The 13,236-nt window shown below is 35.1% G+C and overlaps 4 protein-coding genes across 5 annotated transcripts in view; 1 reads left to right on the plus strand and 3 right to left on the minus strand.

Moving 5' to 3' along the window:
- Positions 1 to 3,196, minus strand: part of csw (protein tyrosine phosphatase non-receptor type corkscrew) — a 54,245-nt gene extending 51,049 nt beyond the window's left edge. Inside the window, exons 1-3 of one of the 2 annotated variants that reach the window (XM_070110262.1) lie at positions 2,915 to 3,196; positions 1,653 to 1,840; positions 1,452 to 1,578 (exon numbers count right to left, since the gene is read on the minus strand). In XM_070110262.1, coding sequence (XP_069966363.1) covers positions 1,452 to 1,578; positions 1,653 to 1,840; positions 2,915 to 2,928 — 329 coding nt within the window. In that variant the 5' untranslated portion in view covers positions 2,929 to 3,196. Of the gene's footprint in view, positions 1 to 1,451; positions 1,579 to 1,652; positions 1,841 to 1,905; positions 2,026 to 2,914 lie in introns of those variants that run through there. The other variant, XM_070110261.1, reaches the window with a different exon arrangement.
- A 237-nt stretch (positions 3,197 to 3,433) lies between these two features.
- RNaseZ (ribonuclease Z) lies at positions 3,434 to 6,460 on the plus strand. The gene is made up of 4 exons (XM_036376898.2): positions 3,434 to 3,541; positions 3,615 to 4,266; positions 4,326 to 5,118; positions 5,172 to 6,460. The coding sequence occupies exons 2-4, from the start codon at positions 3,625 to 3,627 to the stop codon at positions 6,299 to 6,301; spliced, it is 2,565 nt and encodes an 854-aa protein (XP_036232791.2). The 5' UTR covers positions 3,434 to 3,541; positions 3,615 to 3,624; the 3' UTR covers positions 6,302 to 6,460.
- A 1,090-nt stretch (positions 6,461 to 7,550) lies between these two features.
- On the minus strand, positions 7,551 to 8,552 carry LOC106621282 (uncharacterized). The gene is made up of 2 exons (XM_014240062.3): positions 8,082 to 8,552; positions 7,551 to 8,018 (listed from the first exon to the last, which is right to left on the minus strand). Exons 1-2 carry the CDS (start codon positions 8,091 to 8,093, stop codon positions 7,704 to 7,706), a joined length of 327 nt encoding a protein of 108 aa, XP_014095537.1. The 5' UTR covers positions 8,094 to 8,552; the 3' UTR covers positions 7,551 to 7,703.
- Positions 8,553 to 11,649: 3,097 nt separating this feature from the next.
- eIF3f1 (eukaryotic translation initiation factor 3 subunit f1) lies at positions 11,650 to 12,894 on the minus strand. Its single transcript, XM_014240067.3, has 3 exons — positions 12,701 to 12,894; positions 12,474 to 12,620; positions 11,650 to 12,391 (listed from the first exon to the last, which is right to left on the minus strand). Exons 1-3 carry the CDS (start codon positions 12,810 to 12,812, stop codon positions 11,808 to 11,810), a joined length of 843 nt encoding a protein of 280 aa, XP_014095542.1. The 5' UTR covers positions 12,813 to 12,894; the 3' UTR covers positions 11,650 to 11,807.
- Between the last annotated feature and the right edge of the window lie 342 nt (positions 12,895 to 13,236).

A 13,236-nucleotide genomic window follows, 5' to 3' on the forward strand; every position in this document is an offset into this window, starting at 1 on the left:
TGGTATGCTACAACAGCAAACAAAAAAGAATGATAAATTTAAGAAATTAAAATGCACGCGATTTGCTTTTTTTGCGATTATATATATATTATTATATATATATATATTTTATCTATATATAACTTTTTTTTTTTTTTTTTTTTTAAGTAAACAATTTGGACCTTACTTGAACTGCTCCGAAATTTAAATGCTAAACTTTATTTTTGTAAATTAATATATAAAATAACTTAATTAGCGTTTCAATTGCTTTTGTTATAAATGGAATCGCGATGAACAACTATTTATAAATAGAAGAGACATTTTTAGACGAAATATGCATCTAACTACGAACTTTGGAGGTAGTTGTCTAATTTTTGTTAAAAAATTAACATTTTGAGAATTTTTTAGGTTCTTATATCAAAAACTTTTAAGTTTTGTTAATAGGTCATTTGCGAAAAATATTTATAGATGTGTTACAAGTGTTAACATTAATATAATAACAGTTATTTAAGCTTCTACACTTTTTTGTAGAGTGACCAGACTTTATAATTTATATTTACATACACATATTTGAGTATTTTATAAATTTGGCAAACCATTAGATTCTTTAAAATATTTTTTGTTATATTTTTGTATTTTGTTTGAAAATAGCTGAAAGTTCTTCTAGAAGTAAACACAAGCTTTTTAAATCACAATTCATTAAATACAGCCTACATTTAGGCGCTAGATAATAGCATGTAATAGCATTTTGGTGATGTCAAATGTGTTTTAATAAAGTTTCCTTTAAAATATATTTAAGTTATTATTTAACAAAATTAATTAATTATTGAAAAACTAGAATATACATACATTATTAATTTTAATAAAAAAATGCACTATAGAGAATTTTTTAACTCATCCTTTGTGATTGCGTATAATATTTCTGATATCAATGCCACATTATGTACACTGCAGTAGCGACTCTCAATATTTCAAACAATCGAAGCTGAACATGTAGTACATATTTATTTAGCTTATGAGCTTATCACACAATAATTCGATACTTCAATACAGTAATACACATGTCATACATAATAAACATATATGCATATGTATGTATGTATATACATACATATATATTTCGCCACTTTGCGATTAGCGAATGCATTTTCGAAATCCAAACTGAATTACTCATACGCCACCTACGCCAGCACTTGCATATATGTACATATCTACATACCATACATTAATATTAATAAATATTAATAAGTGTATGTACGTGATAGTTATACTCATAAAGCAATATTTAATAATAAAAAAAATAATTAAAAGTAACAACTACAACAACTGTTGCTACTTAACATTTTTGTAGTATTTTTCTTCCTTGTTACTATTTTCATAATCACTTAGTAGCACTAGCACTATTGCTCACTTTTACACAATTTTTGCACATTATATACAAAAAATCAATTAATTGTTTAGCTGTCACTTACCTTTCGGTTGTGGGCTCAGCACAGATCAATGGCTGCTTTAGTTCTATAACTTGTCCATTTTTCTCCTTCAGCTCACCATTTTCCATATAGTATTGTACCAATTCAGGAAGTGTTGCGAATTTTTCACCTAAAACCAATATATAATTGCAAATTTAATTAATTTATTTAAGTGTTAATATTAATATGTCCTATGCTCCTTACCGCCATACAAATCAAAGAAGTCACCATTGTTCTGTATCTTTATATGCGTCACCTCTTGACCGCGGCGTACCGATAACGTGAAAGCGCCAGGATTTGAGGATGAGAGGCGTGCCAAAAATGAGCCATCGAAGCCTTTTTCACGCAGCAGATTCTCAGCTTCTATACCACTTATTGTTGGATGAAACCATCTACACAAGTGAAAGAAAAAAATTTAATTAACAAAATAGTTAACACTGGTTTAAGTTGCAATGACTTTTTTCGACGTAATAGCTCAAAACGTTTCTCTGCCTGCAAATTCACATAGGAATCATTATTCTCCATTTTTATTATTTCTTAATTTTTGTACAAAATCCTGGAGCTATTTTAATAAGCGTGCTTTAGTTTACTTCTTTTGTATGTATGCTTTATCGCTTGCGTATGCGTGCGTGTGCGTGTGTAGCAGTGATTTTGGTCGTCTCGTCAGCTGTGTGCACAGGACACGAGTGTGAAGCCGGTCGTGTGCAGCTGCTGTTGACAGTTTGCAGGTGGGAGGTTGGGTCGCACGGATATTCTGTGTTGTAAGTGTAATCTCTAACAACGTTTGACAAGCGATTTTATCTGATTTCAACGAAAACGTGAGGAAGGCCATGTCACATCACAGCTGTTATCATAGCTGTTAGAAGTGTTTTGAGGCATTCCTATCTTCTAATTTTTCTATTAATCCAATGCTCATCAAACTACATCTACATTTATAACAAATTTGTTGCCGTCGCTTTGCTACTAAGCGGCAAAATCGTAATCGTCTAATAGCCTTATATATGCGCTTGGGTGCGGGTGGTGGTGGTAATGACGACAGTAGCGTTTTAAAACGCATACACACATATACTCATTATATGCATGCATCCACACATATAAGCACACGCGTAAACGTTTGACAGCATGCACTCAGCAACAACGCATAGCACCAGCAGGGCAGTCAGCAACAGCAATAGCAACAGAAGGCCACAGCAGCAACGCAACACATTGCTAGACAATCAGGCAGGCAGGCAGGCAGTCCGATAGCCAGCCAGCCAGCTGCAGTGGCTTTGGTCTCAACCGCGACCGCAGTCGCACATCACCGTACACACAAAGTAATCGCGTATAGCAGTATATATGTCAAACGAGTACAATGCCAATTTGCAAAATTTCACTTTTTGTACACATTTGAAACGTGTTTTTACACTAAATACCAGCGCCATATTTGTCAATTGGCATAATCCAAGTACACTTTATATTCTAATTACCTTCGCGAGGACATTTTCTGATGAATTTTAGCTCAATATCGAAGAAAAATTTTTCTCCCAACACACTTTTGTTCCAGCTTTTATCTTTGTGTGGTTTTGTTTCCCTTTTCAACCTCAATTTCTGCTACTGGCTGCTGCTTTTGCAACGCTGCACCTCCACACACGTTCTTGCTATTTCTTCTTCTACTTTAGCACACCAACACACAAGTGGAATTGTATTGTAGTTTGCTTTGGAGCTGGCATTCGCCCCCAACTAGTCGGCGGTCTGTGGACTATGAAAAGCTGAAAGGGGTTCGATTTAAATAATAATGGAAGTTAGAACAATGTAATGGAACTTCTAATATAGTAACAAACAATTATTTTTTATATACTTTAATATGTTGAATTTTTTCGTATAAAACTTTTTAATTAGTTTCAATTAAACACACAACAAATAAATATTGGTGTATTTCTGTAGAAACTTGGGTGGTGAACTTTTGTAGGCTTTTCTACTCGCTAGTTAGCGGCGTTTTGTTTATACTTACTTTCGCTATCATCTCTAACAAAGCGCACAGCTGTTGAGTTATGTCAAAACGCTGTTTTCGGCGACGCATGTGTTTTTCCCCCAAGTAGTCAGCTGCATTTTAGGTAGCACAGTGTTGATTATTTATTTCATCAAAAAAAGGTTTTGTAAAATCATCAACAAAAACAATATTTACAGGTAAACGCTTATGTTGTTCAACAGCACTTGGCGACGTAGCTTTGCACGTGTCAAAACTTTACAATACACGCAAGTGAACACAGTACTGCACATGGAATCGCCAATAACAAGAGCACACAGCAAAACTGTGACACAGTTAAAGGAAACGCAAGCAGACATGCAGCAGAAGAATACTGATTGTAAAATGGAAAAGGAATGTGCAAGCAAGGATACGCTTAGTGCTGTACTCTCTAAAGTAACTGTTACCACCCGACAACCTAAGCCAGCGCCACCACAGCTGCGGCGTGAGAAACAGCTACAAGCCGCCAAAAAGAAAACAACACCCTATATACCAGGTATAGTGAATTTACAAGTGCTCGGTGCCGGTGCCAATGGTTCACCAAGTGCCATCTATCTGTTTACCGATCAGGCACGTTATTTGTTCAACTGCGGTGAAGGGACGCAGCGTTTGGCGCATGAGCATAAAACAAAGTTAGCGCGTTTAGAACACATTTTCGTGACGCGCAATACATGGCCGGTAGTGGGTGGATTTCCAGGCTTAGCGTTGACTGTGCAGGACGCAGGCGTTAAGGAAATGGCGCTGCATGGACCACCACATTTGGATAGCATATTGCACAGCATGAAACGCTTTGTCGTACTAAAAACACTGAAGGTATGTGTGTTTGTATAATACTTTTTGTATGCGCATACTAATATGTTTTGGTATGATAGATAAATACCTGTGATTGCACGCAATCGTCAGACTTCGAAGACGCCGTAATGAGTGTCAAGTATGTGCCGCTTTATAAACAGCCATTAGTGACCACATCAAATGCCGCGCAAATGATAGACGCCAGCAATCAAATGGTGGTTGCTTACATATGCAAGTTAAAACCACGACCAGGTGCGCTTAACTTGATAAAATGTGTTGAACGTGGTGTGTCACCAGGTCCGCTGTTGGGTCAACTGAAGAATGGCTTCGATGTTACATTACCCGATGGCACAGTCGTGCTTTCCAAGGACGTGAGTGAACCCAGTGAAACTGCGCTCTCTTTTGTGTTTTTAGATATACCGACTGCGGAGTATTTGCCGGCACTACAAGCGCAAGTGGAAGTATTCCGAAAACTGCAACAGGACACGGAAAATGAAGTAGCGCTGGTGGTACACTTTACGCCTGCGCAAATGTTGGAAAACAATTGCTATCGCGATTTCATGGCGAACTTCACGCCGCGTACACAGCATTTATATTTGAATTCGCCGCACAATAACTTTTCCGGTTACGTAGCTGCGCATCGTATACAATATCAACTAAATCAGTTAAATGCGCGTACATTTCCATTGCTCGCTGAGGCAATAGACGCCTGCAACAGTTTGAATATTAGCAACAAATTGAAGCGAACTAAATTGGGCGAAACGGAAAATGTGGCAGAAGGCACGCAAACTGCAAGTGCAGCGGCTGACGCTAATGAAACGCAGCTAACAAATATAAATTCGCTCACAAACTTTCATTTGCGTCCGCGGAAGGGTAATTTAATATTTGATTTCATTTTATATTTTTAATTTTAAAAATTTTTGCAGGTCTTGAGCGCAGCGCGGAAGCTCAGCTCAATCCCAGCGAATATATTGGCGAAACACAGGCGCTCGCAGACTTTCCAACATTACTCAGCAAACTAAAAGATATTCAGCAAACGCTGCCTGCACCGAAATGCACAGCTGAATATCCCAAAATCACTTTTCTCGGCACCGGCTCCTGCATACCGAATAAAACACGCAACGTGAGCGCCATTATGATACAACCAGCCGAAAATTCATTTATGCTGCTCGATTGCGGTGAGGGCACACTCGGTCAAATTGTGCGCTTCTACGGCAAAATACGTGCCAAAAGTGTTGTACGCAATTTGAAAACGATTTATATCTCGCACTTGCATGCCGATCATCATATCGGACTGATTGGCTTGTTGAATGAGCGACAGCGATTGCTGCAGCAAGCGGAAGTACCGCTGGCAGAGCAAAAATTATTGCTCTTTGCACCCATACAAATACAGCCTTGGTTGAACTTCTACAATGAACGCATTGAGAATATCGCACAAGCCTACACGCTTATCGGCAATGCCGATATGTTGGAGCAACCAATGCTTTTGCACGAAACACGCGCTGATCTCGGCATTGATGCGATCGGCACATGCTTGGTGCGTCATTGTCCGCACTCGTTTGGTGTGAGCCTCCGACTGCCAGCGCCAACCGGTGGCAATACACCAATAACAATCACTTATAGTGGCGATTCAATGCCCTGTCGCGATCTGGTCGAGCTTGGGCGCAATTCCACGGTGCTCATACATGAAGCCACCATGGAAGATGACTTGATCGAAGAGGCGAAAGTAAAAATGCATAGCACTATTTCACAGGCCATCGCACAGGGCCGCGAAATGCAAGCACAACACATTATACTTACACATTTCTCACAACGCTACGCCAAATTGCCGCGCATGCAGCAACTAGTGGGCGGCGACGACGGGCAGCCACAATTGAATAATGTGGCGATAGCCTTTGATAATATGCAAGTGACGTTGGGTGATTTGGAGCAATTTCATTACATGTACCCGGCGTTGCATGCGCTCTTTGCCGAACATGCCGAGGAATTGGAGCAGAAGGCGTTGAAACGGGAAATGAAATTGGAACGGAAAAGGAAATTGTTAAATGCAGACTGAAGAATGGCGAATATTTGGTATCAATTTATGTCCAATGTTATTAGATTTTCAATCGTTACGCTTGTAAATTCTAAATTTATTTGTTAGCTATGAAAACATACTGACAAAGCAAAAATTAGTATGTGAATACACAAATATATAAGGCCTATATGTATAAAATTGTTCAAAAAGAACTTTTAATTATTGGCAAACCATAATCACATTTAGCATAGAAAAAGTAGGTATTGTGGGAGGGGTTGCAAATTATGCTTTAAAAAATAATTGAATTAACATTTGAATTAAAGTTTTTTTGTTGTGTTATCCCGAAAATCTTAATTAAAAATACTTTTAAAATTTCTTATCTGAAATACCGGATTAAAAATTAAGTTTATAATAAACTTTCAACTAGTTCAACCTTTTTGTATTATTTATATTTAATTGTAAATGCAAATATATCCTTCCTTGTTTAGCCCTTTTAATTTTTTTTATTTCCTATTTCCAATTTTTATATTAAAATATATTTTCTCAATTCTTAATTAAATTAAAATTTGTTATCCGAAATACCGAATTAAAAAAATGTTAATTCCAAGTTTATCAATTTGGTAATTTTTTTGTTTTTTTTTTTTAAGAAAAAGAAAGTTTTTAATAATTTGTATTATTGAAATATATTTTTTGCAATTCTTAATCGAATTGAATTTTTTGTTTAAAAATACCGAATTAAAAAAATTTAATTACGAAATTTATTACTTTGGTTATTATAAAAAGGAAATTTTGAATAAACTTTTTTTTTATTAAAATTTTTAAATTAAAATATTCTTAATCAAATTGAAATTTTTTATCCAAAATACCGAATTAAAAAAATGTTAATCCCAAGTTTATGACTATGGTTAATTTTTTAAAGAAACAGGAAATTTTAAATAATTTTTTTTTTAATTAAAATATATTTTGTCAACTTAATCGAAGATGTTTAAGATTAAAAATTAAAATTTCAATTTTTATTATAAAATCAAAATTTTTCTATTAAATTTAAAATATAATTTTTAAAATAATTAATAAAATCATTTTAAATTAAAAATTAAACTTTCAATTTCCAAAAATATAAATCTAATGTTTTATCTAAAAATTCGCAACTCTAATTATGAAAATAATTGATAATTGGTATTTACTAGTTTTTGTAGAATATTTAATTTTTTTACGGTGCATAATTTAATCGGTTTATATGAATATCTAATTTTCTACAGAATTTCTAAAATAACAATACCGTTCAATATCAGTTTTTTACCAAAAATCTTTATTTTCCGTTGAAAGTTTAAAACTTTACACAAACAAGTACCGTTACATATGCACATTTCTTGCCGTTAGTGACGATATTAAACTATGCAATTGATTTATAACTGTATATATGTGAGTGCTTTTGTGACACTCAATGATAGCCGCCATAATAACCACCATGGTAAGGAAAGTAGCCATGACCACCGTAGATTGGGCCACCGTGGAAACCATAACCACCGCCATAATGTGGATAGCCGCCGTAATGACCAAAACCACCACCATAACCGCCGCCGTAACCGCCGCCATAGCCACCATAGCCGCCATAATTACCATAGCCATGTCCGTAGCCGAAGCCGAAGATGCCACGTTTGTTGGTTTTTTTCTCCTCCAAGGCGCTAGCATCCTCCGGCTCGGCAACCGCTGCTAGGCATACCGCCACACAGATGATGACAAGAAAGAAAATTTGCTGCAAAAATTCAAGTATTCAAATGTTTGTATGAATAATTATCCTGTGGCGCGTCCAACTCACCATATATTTCATTTTTATGTTTTGCGACGCTAACGCTGATGCTGTACTAACTGTTGCTGCTGTTGCTTTGATGCATTGTCGTTGGCTGTGGCAGCTATTTATATCGAGAAATTCGAATTAACGGCAACAGTAAGCTTGCAACGCGCTTTTGCGTAACTTGGTGGCACAGCAATGAGGCAACAACAGCAACAGCAAGCGCATAAGTAAAGCTAGAAACCGTTTGGCGGTATGAACCCTTCGGTAGAAGTTTAACAAACGCTGAAACGTCTACTGTTGCGCAGACTACTCATATTACACTACTCTTAAAGCATCAACAATATTTGTGTGGGTGTGTAATAGAAGGAAATCATTTAGTATTGTGTTCGGGTAATGAAATCTAGGCCTAATTTAATTGAAATTGATTGTTAAATTACGCATGCGTTGATTTATCAACGGTATTAATGACAGGAATGTGGTTTTCGAAAAATATAAAAAGTAATTAGCGGATGACGTTAAAAAATTTAGCTTAAATTATTGAATATTAGAATAGAAAAAAATTAAATATGTAAGAAGAACAGATAAAATGAATAAAATGTTTGAATAAAATTTTTTAATTATGAGAAAACTAATAAAATATTTGAAAAAATTAATTATATATTACAAAAAAAAAAATTTAAAAATAAAATTAATTATTATATTAAAAAAAAAATATATTTAAAAAAAATAAAAAAATTAAAAAAAATAAATAAAATATTTTGATAAAATAATGCAATACAAAAATTAAATATTTCAGTACAAAAAATTTAAATTTTTGAATAATAAATTAAGTAAAATATTTAAATTAAAAAAAAAACAAATTTTGAATTTTATTTTCTTAATTTGAATAATATTTGAATAAAAAAAAATGTATAATTTAGTAGTAAGAAAACCGAAACCCTCATACTTTTCAGTTTAGGTTAGCGGAACGAATACAGATTTAATTTTTAAATTAAGAAAATAATCTATTTGAATAAAAAAAAGTATAATTTAGTAGTAAAAAAACCGAAAACCTTATACTGTTCAGTTTAGGTTAGCGGAATGAATACAGATTTATAAACCCATAAAAAATGCCAAAATAAATAAATACACCAGTATTCAACAAAACTACATTTAAACGGAGGCTGTTGCAAAAACAATGTGAATTTAAAATTTTATGATTTTTTGCACATATAATACAAAAATTTTTTAGAGAAATTGAAAATTAACTCTCCAAACTTAAAATATTCAGTTGCTTAATATTTGCATTAAATTTTGCAAATTATGTACATATGTGTGTTGTAAAATTCACAAAAAAGAAAAAAACGTTAACTTCGGTTGCGCCGAAACTATAATGCCTTTCACAAATACAAAAGTTTACATACAAGAAGCTTGATTCAGTTTGTATGGCAGCTATATGCTATAGTGGTCCGATATCGGCAAATCCCACAAATGAGCAGCTTCTTGGGAGAGAAAAAGACGTGTGTGTAATTGCAGATCGGTAGCTCAAAAACTGAGAAACTAGTTAGCGTATATAAAAACAGGACAGACAGACGGGCATGGCTAAGTCGACGAAGTTTCCTTCTAGGTGTTACAAACTTCATGGTAAACTTAATATTTATAAGTAACCTGTTCAGGGTATAAAAACAAATATGTATATACATCCATACATATATTGTATGAAAGTACTTCACCTGGTGCACTTACAGGTGCTTATATTCGCATTTATATATAACCATGGATTAGCTTGTAATTGATATCAGCACTTGTCTAGGTTTGCCCTATTTGCCGCCTTTGATTGGCAGTGTACAGTATTTGTTATTGTTGCCATGTGCATATGTAATTTTAATAATATTACCTGGCAATTGTTGTAAAATTACGTTTTTAACACAAACCGGCAGTTATTTATTTACCCTGTCGCCTTTTCATCTCATTTAAGGCCTGTGCGGCAGCTGATGATGACGCAAAAATATCCAATTACTCCCGCAAAACCGTGTGACATAATACATTTTGCAAAAATTTAAGAAAAAGTAAATCAGCAGCTGGGCTCATTACACACATACATGCACATACATGACTTACTGACACAAATTTCAGTATATAAATGATGTAAAAAGAGGCTATTACTTCTCCGGATAAAGCTTTGAATTATGTTTCAAATGGTTACAAGCTGTCATATAAACTATTACCAGTCGTTGGTCAATTTCAACAAGAAAAACTATTGCTGTTGTTGTTGTTGCTCATGCTAGCTAACTGCCATCAAATAATTGTGTATCGCTTTTAAATTGCTTTACTAAGCCAAGATAACGGTTTACAATGCAATTGACCTTACATTTTGCCTAAAGCTATAATTATTATATTGCAACAAAGCGCATGTTTTTGTTGCTGTAGTATTTATTGATTGCTATTGTTGATTGAATATTTGTGTGATTTATTTTATTCTAAATCGTTTGTGGCAAACTGATATGAAGAAATCGTTAAATGACACGCCTACCAGCGAGCCGATAGACCGTGTAATAATAAAAAAAACTGACCAACACATATAAGTACATATATATGTATATTATTGTTATGTTTGCAATATTGTAAAATCCTAAACCACCCACTGTTGCTACGAACCACTACTGGCTGGCAGCTGGCTTTCCTGTTGCTCATCTATTGGGCGTCCGACCTTGACCCCAGTGAGCTTGCAAAGCGAATTTTGTTAATGTTGTTGCAATAGTTGATGTTATATTGCCATTGCAGCAGCGCTTTTGTGCATTTTATGTATTTTGTGCGCTTTACGCTTCATAATTTCGTTATTTTTCTTTCTTTATTATTTTCATTGCTCCGCACGATTTAACTCTCCGTTGGGTTGCCACCCACTTGTGCATCATTCACCAACCCTAGCGCAACAACTGTGCTTAGCTTTTGATGTAATGCGGAGCATTAAACATGAAGTTGCATGGGAAATTATCCGTTTGCAGTCTGGCAATAATGCATATTTTGACTTACAATTTGTTTTTGTTATAGCTGTTATTATACGGTGGCAGCAAATTACGAGATTTCGCAAAATAAAAAAATAGCATTAAGGTCTCCGCATAGATTCAAATGCAATTATTGGAAAATTGAATTTATTATACTGAGCAGCCGTCTGTCAGCAACACAGAGGCTTGTCAGCAACACAATGGCACATTATGTAGCATTCTTGAGCTCCAAGCGGTGTTGTGAACATGTAAAGGGCGTTGCAAGAAGTTGTGTTTGCCTTCTGCTCTGAGCGCAGTCAAATGCAAATAATCACATAAATAAGCTAATGTAGCTTTTTTTGTTATGTACAACTTCCGTGAACGCTAATCACGACATAAATATACATATATAAAAATAAAAAAGATTTTTATGTCTTACGACGCGCATATAATCTTCAATAATACAATATCGTTTCGTGCTACGATAATTATTTTTAAATTGAAATTCTAAATAAATGTCAAAACATAAAACAGAATTTGCTTTTTCTCCGATCTACAACTGCATCCATTTTTATAATAACGGCAAATAAATAACACAGCTTTTTTCCTTCTTGCACGCAGCATACAAATATATTTAAATATTTTACTAACATTTCTATGTTCCATCATTGTTAAACCTTTGCTTTATTTCTGCGCGCACTTACTTTCCTTTACAACTCCCTGCCGCGACCAAAATTATGTGATTACAAATTTAAAACTATTTTTTTAATTCTTGTTTTGTTTACTTTTAATTTGTTGGCAGGAAAGTCAATTTCTCGTTCAATTGTAATTGTGTTTTGATCAGTTGCGACAATGTGATAACCATTAGCAGGTCACGTACGTTGGCGTTGAACATCTGTGTGAATTGTTCATGTGACATGTGTGGCACGGAATTTATGAGGTCGAGCAGCTGACGTCCCACAGCATTATCTGGCGGTTGCTTATGTGCAATGACATCCTCTACATACTTGAGTATGAGTTCGAGTAAGCCTTGCAATTTGTTAGATGCCTCAGAGATTTGTGCCAAGTCTAGCATGGGTGAGACAGTTTTCGAGCGATGTGATGGTGCTACACCAACGGTTTTCTGCAACAGTTTGAGACCAAAAGTTTCTGGTTCGTAGCAGGTCACTTCAACGGGTATTGGTGTGAACATGCAACCTGTTTTGCCACCGGGCACACCCAGTTGTATACAAACATAAGCACGCAAACCCATACGACCACCTTGTAATGATGTATCGACAGTCAAATGAACGGGATTGTTACACTCGCGCGCATAATATTCGTGTATTACTGAGCTGTGGTTAGTGACATCGTTGCCAGTTGCCCACCAACCTGTGTAATAAAGGAATAAAGAAAACGTCAGCATCAACTCTGTAGCAACTACGAAAGTGAGGTTAGGGTTATCAATACGTACCGACAACATTTTCATTGGGGTTAACTTTGCGATTTAGATCATACAAATCCAATGCATAACTTAGCTCAGCCTCTACTTGATCATCGTGTTCCTTATGTGGCACACAGAAGCAATTTGTGACCTCAACGACGCCCTTATCGACGGAACCTGTAAATGCAGTGAGAGTGAAGACGTCCCAGCCAAACGTGGTTACTTCAATCATTTTCGCTTATTTTTATAGAACGTACCAAGTAAAGTGCCAATAACACGATGTGAGTCTGCATTGCGGCGCTCGTAAGCATCCACAACTTGGAAAAGCACCACAGGATGCACGCGTACGGTTAAATTTAAGCCCGACATTTTCGCAACGATGGCAATTTATTCGTCAATGAAATGCGAAAGAAAGTAAAAAGAGAAAAGCAACGAAAAAAACTCTTCTGAACGAATCGAGCAGCAAACGGCAAATGTCAAACTGTGAATGTCAGGCACAAAAGAAACATAGAATCGTCAAATTTCTGCTGAATGCATGCCGACAGTCGACCTAATCTATTACATTATGTAGTGTTTATTCGTATCTATTATTTATGAGTATTTAAAATTATTTAAACACAATACTACCTTTTCACAATGTTTTACTGATATATAAAAGATATGTATTTGTCTGATGAAGGAGTATTTACTAATTTATAGTAATTTGAATAAATATTTAAAAGTAACCGAGTTATTACATCATCTAAAACCCGAATACATTGTTGGTCAATATGTGCCTGCACTATATTTGCCG

The sequence above is a fragment of the Bactrocera oleae genome, chromosome 5 (assembly GCF_042242935.1).
Source record: "Bactrocera oleae isolate idBacOlea1 chromosome 5, idBacOlea1, whole genome shotgun sequence".
Taxonomy (NCBI): domain Eukaryota; kingdom Metazoa; phylum Arthropoda; class Insecta; order Diptera; family Tephritidae; genus Bactrocera; species Bactrocera oleae.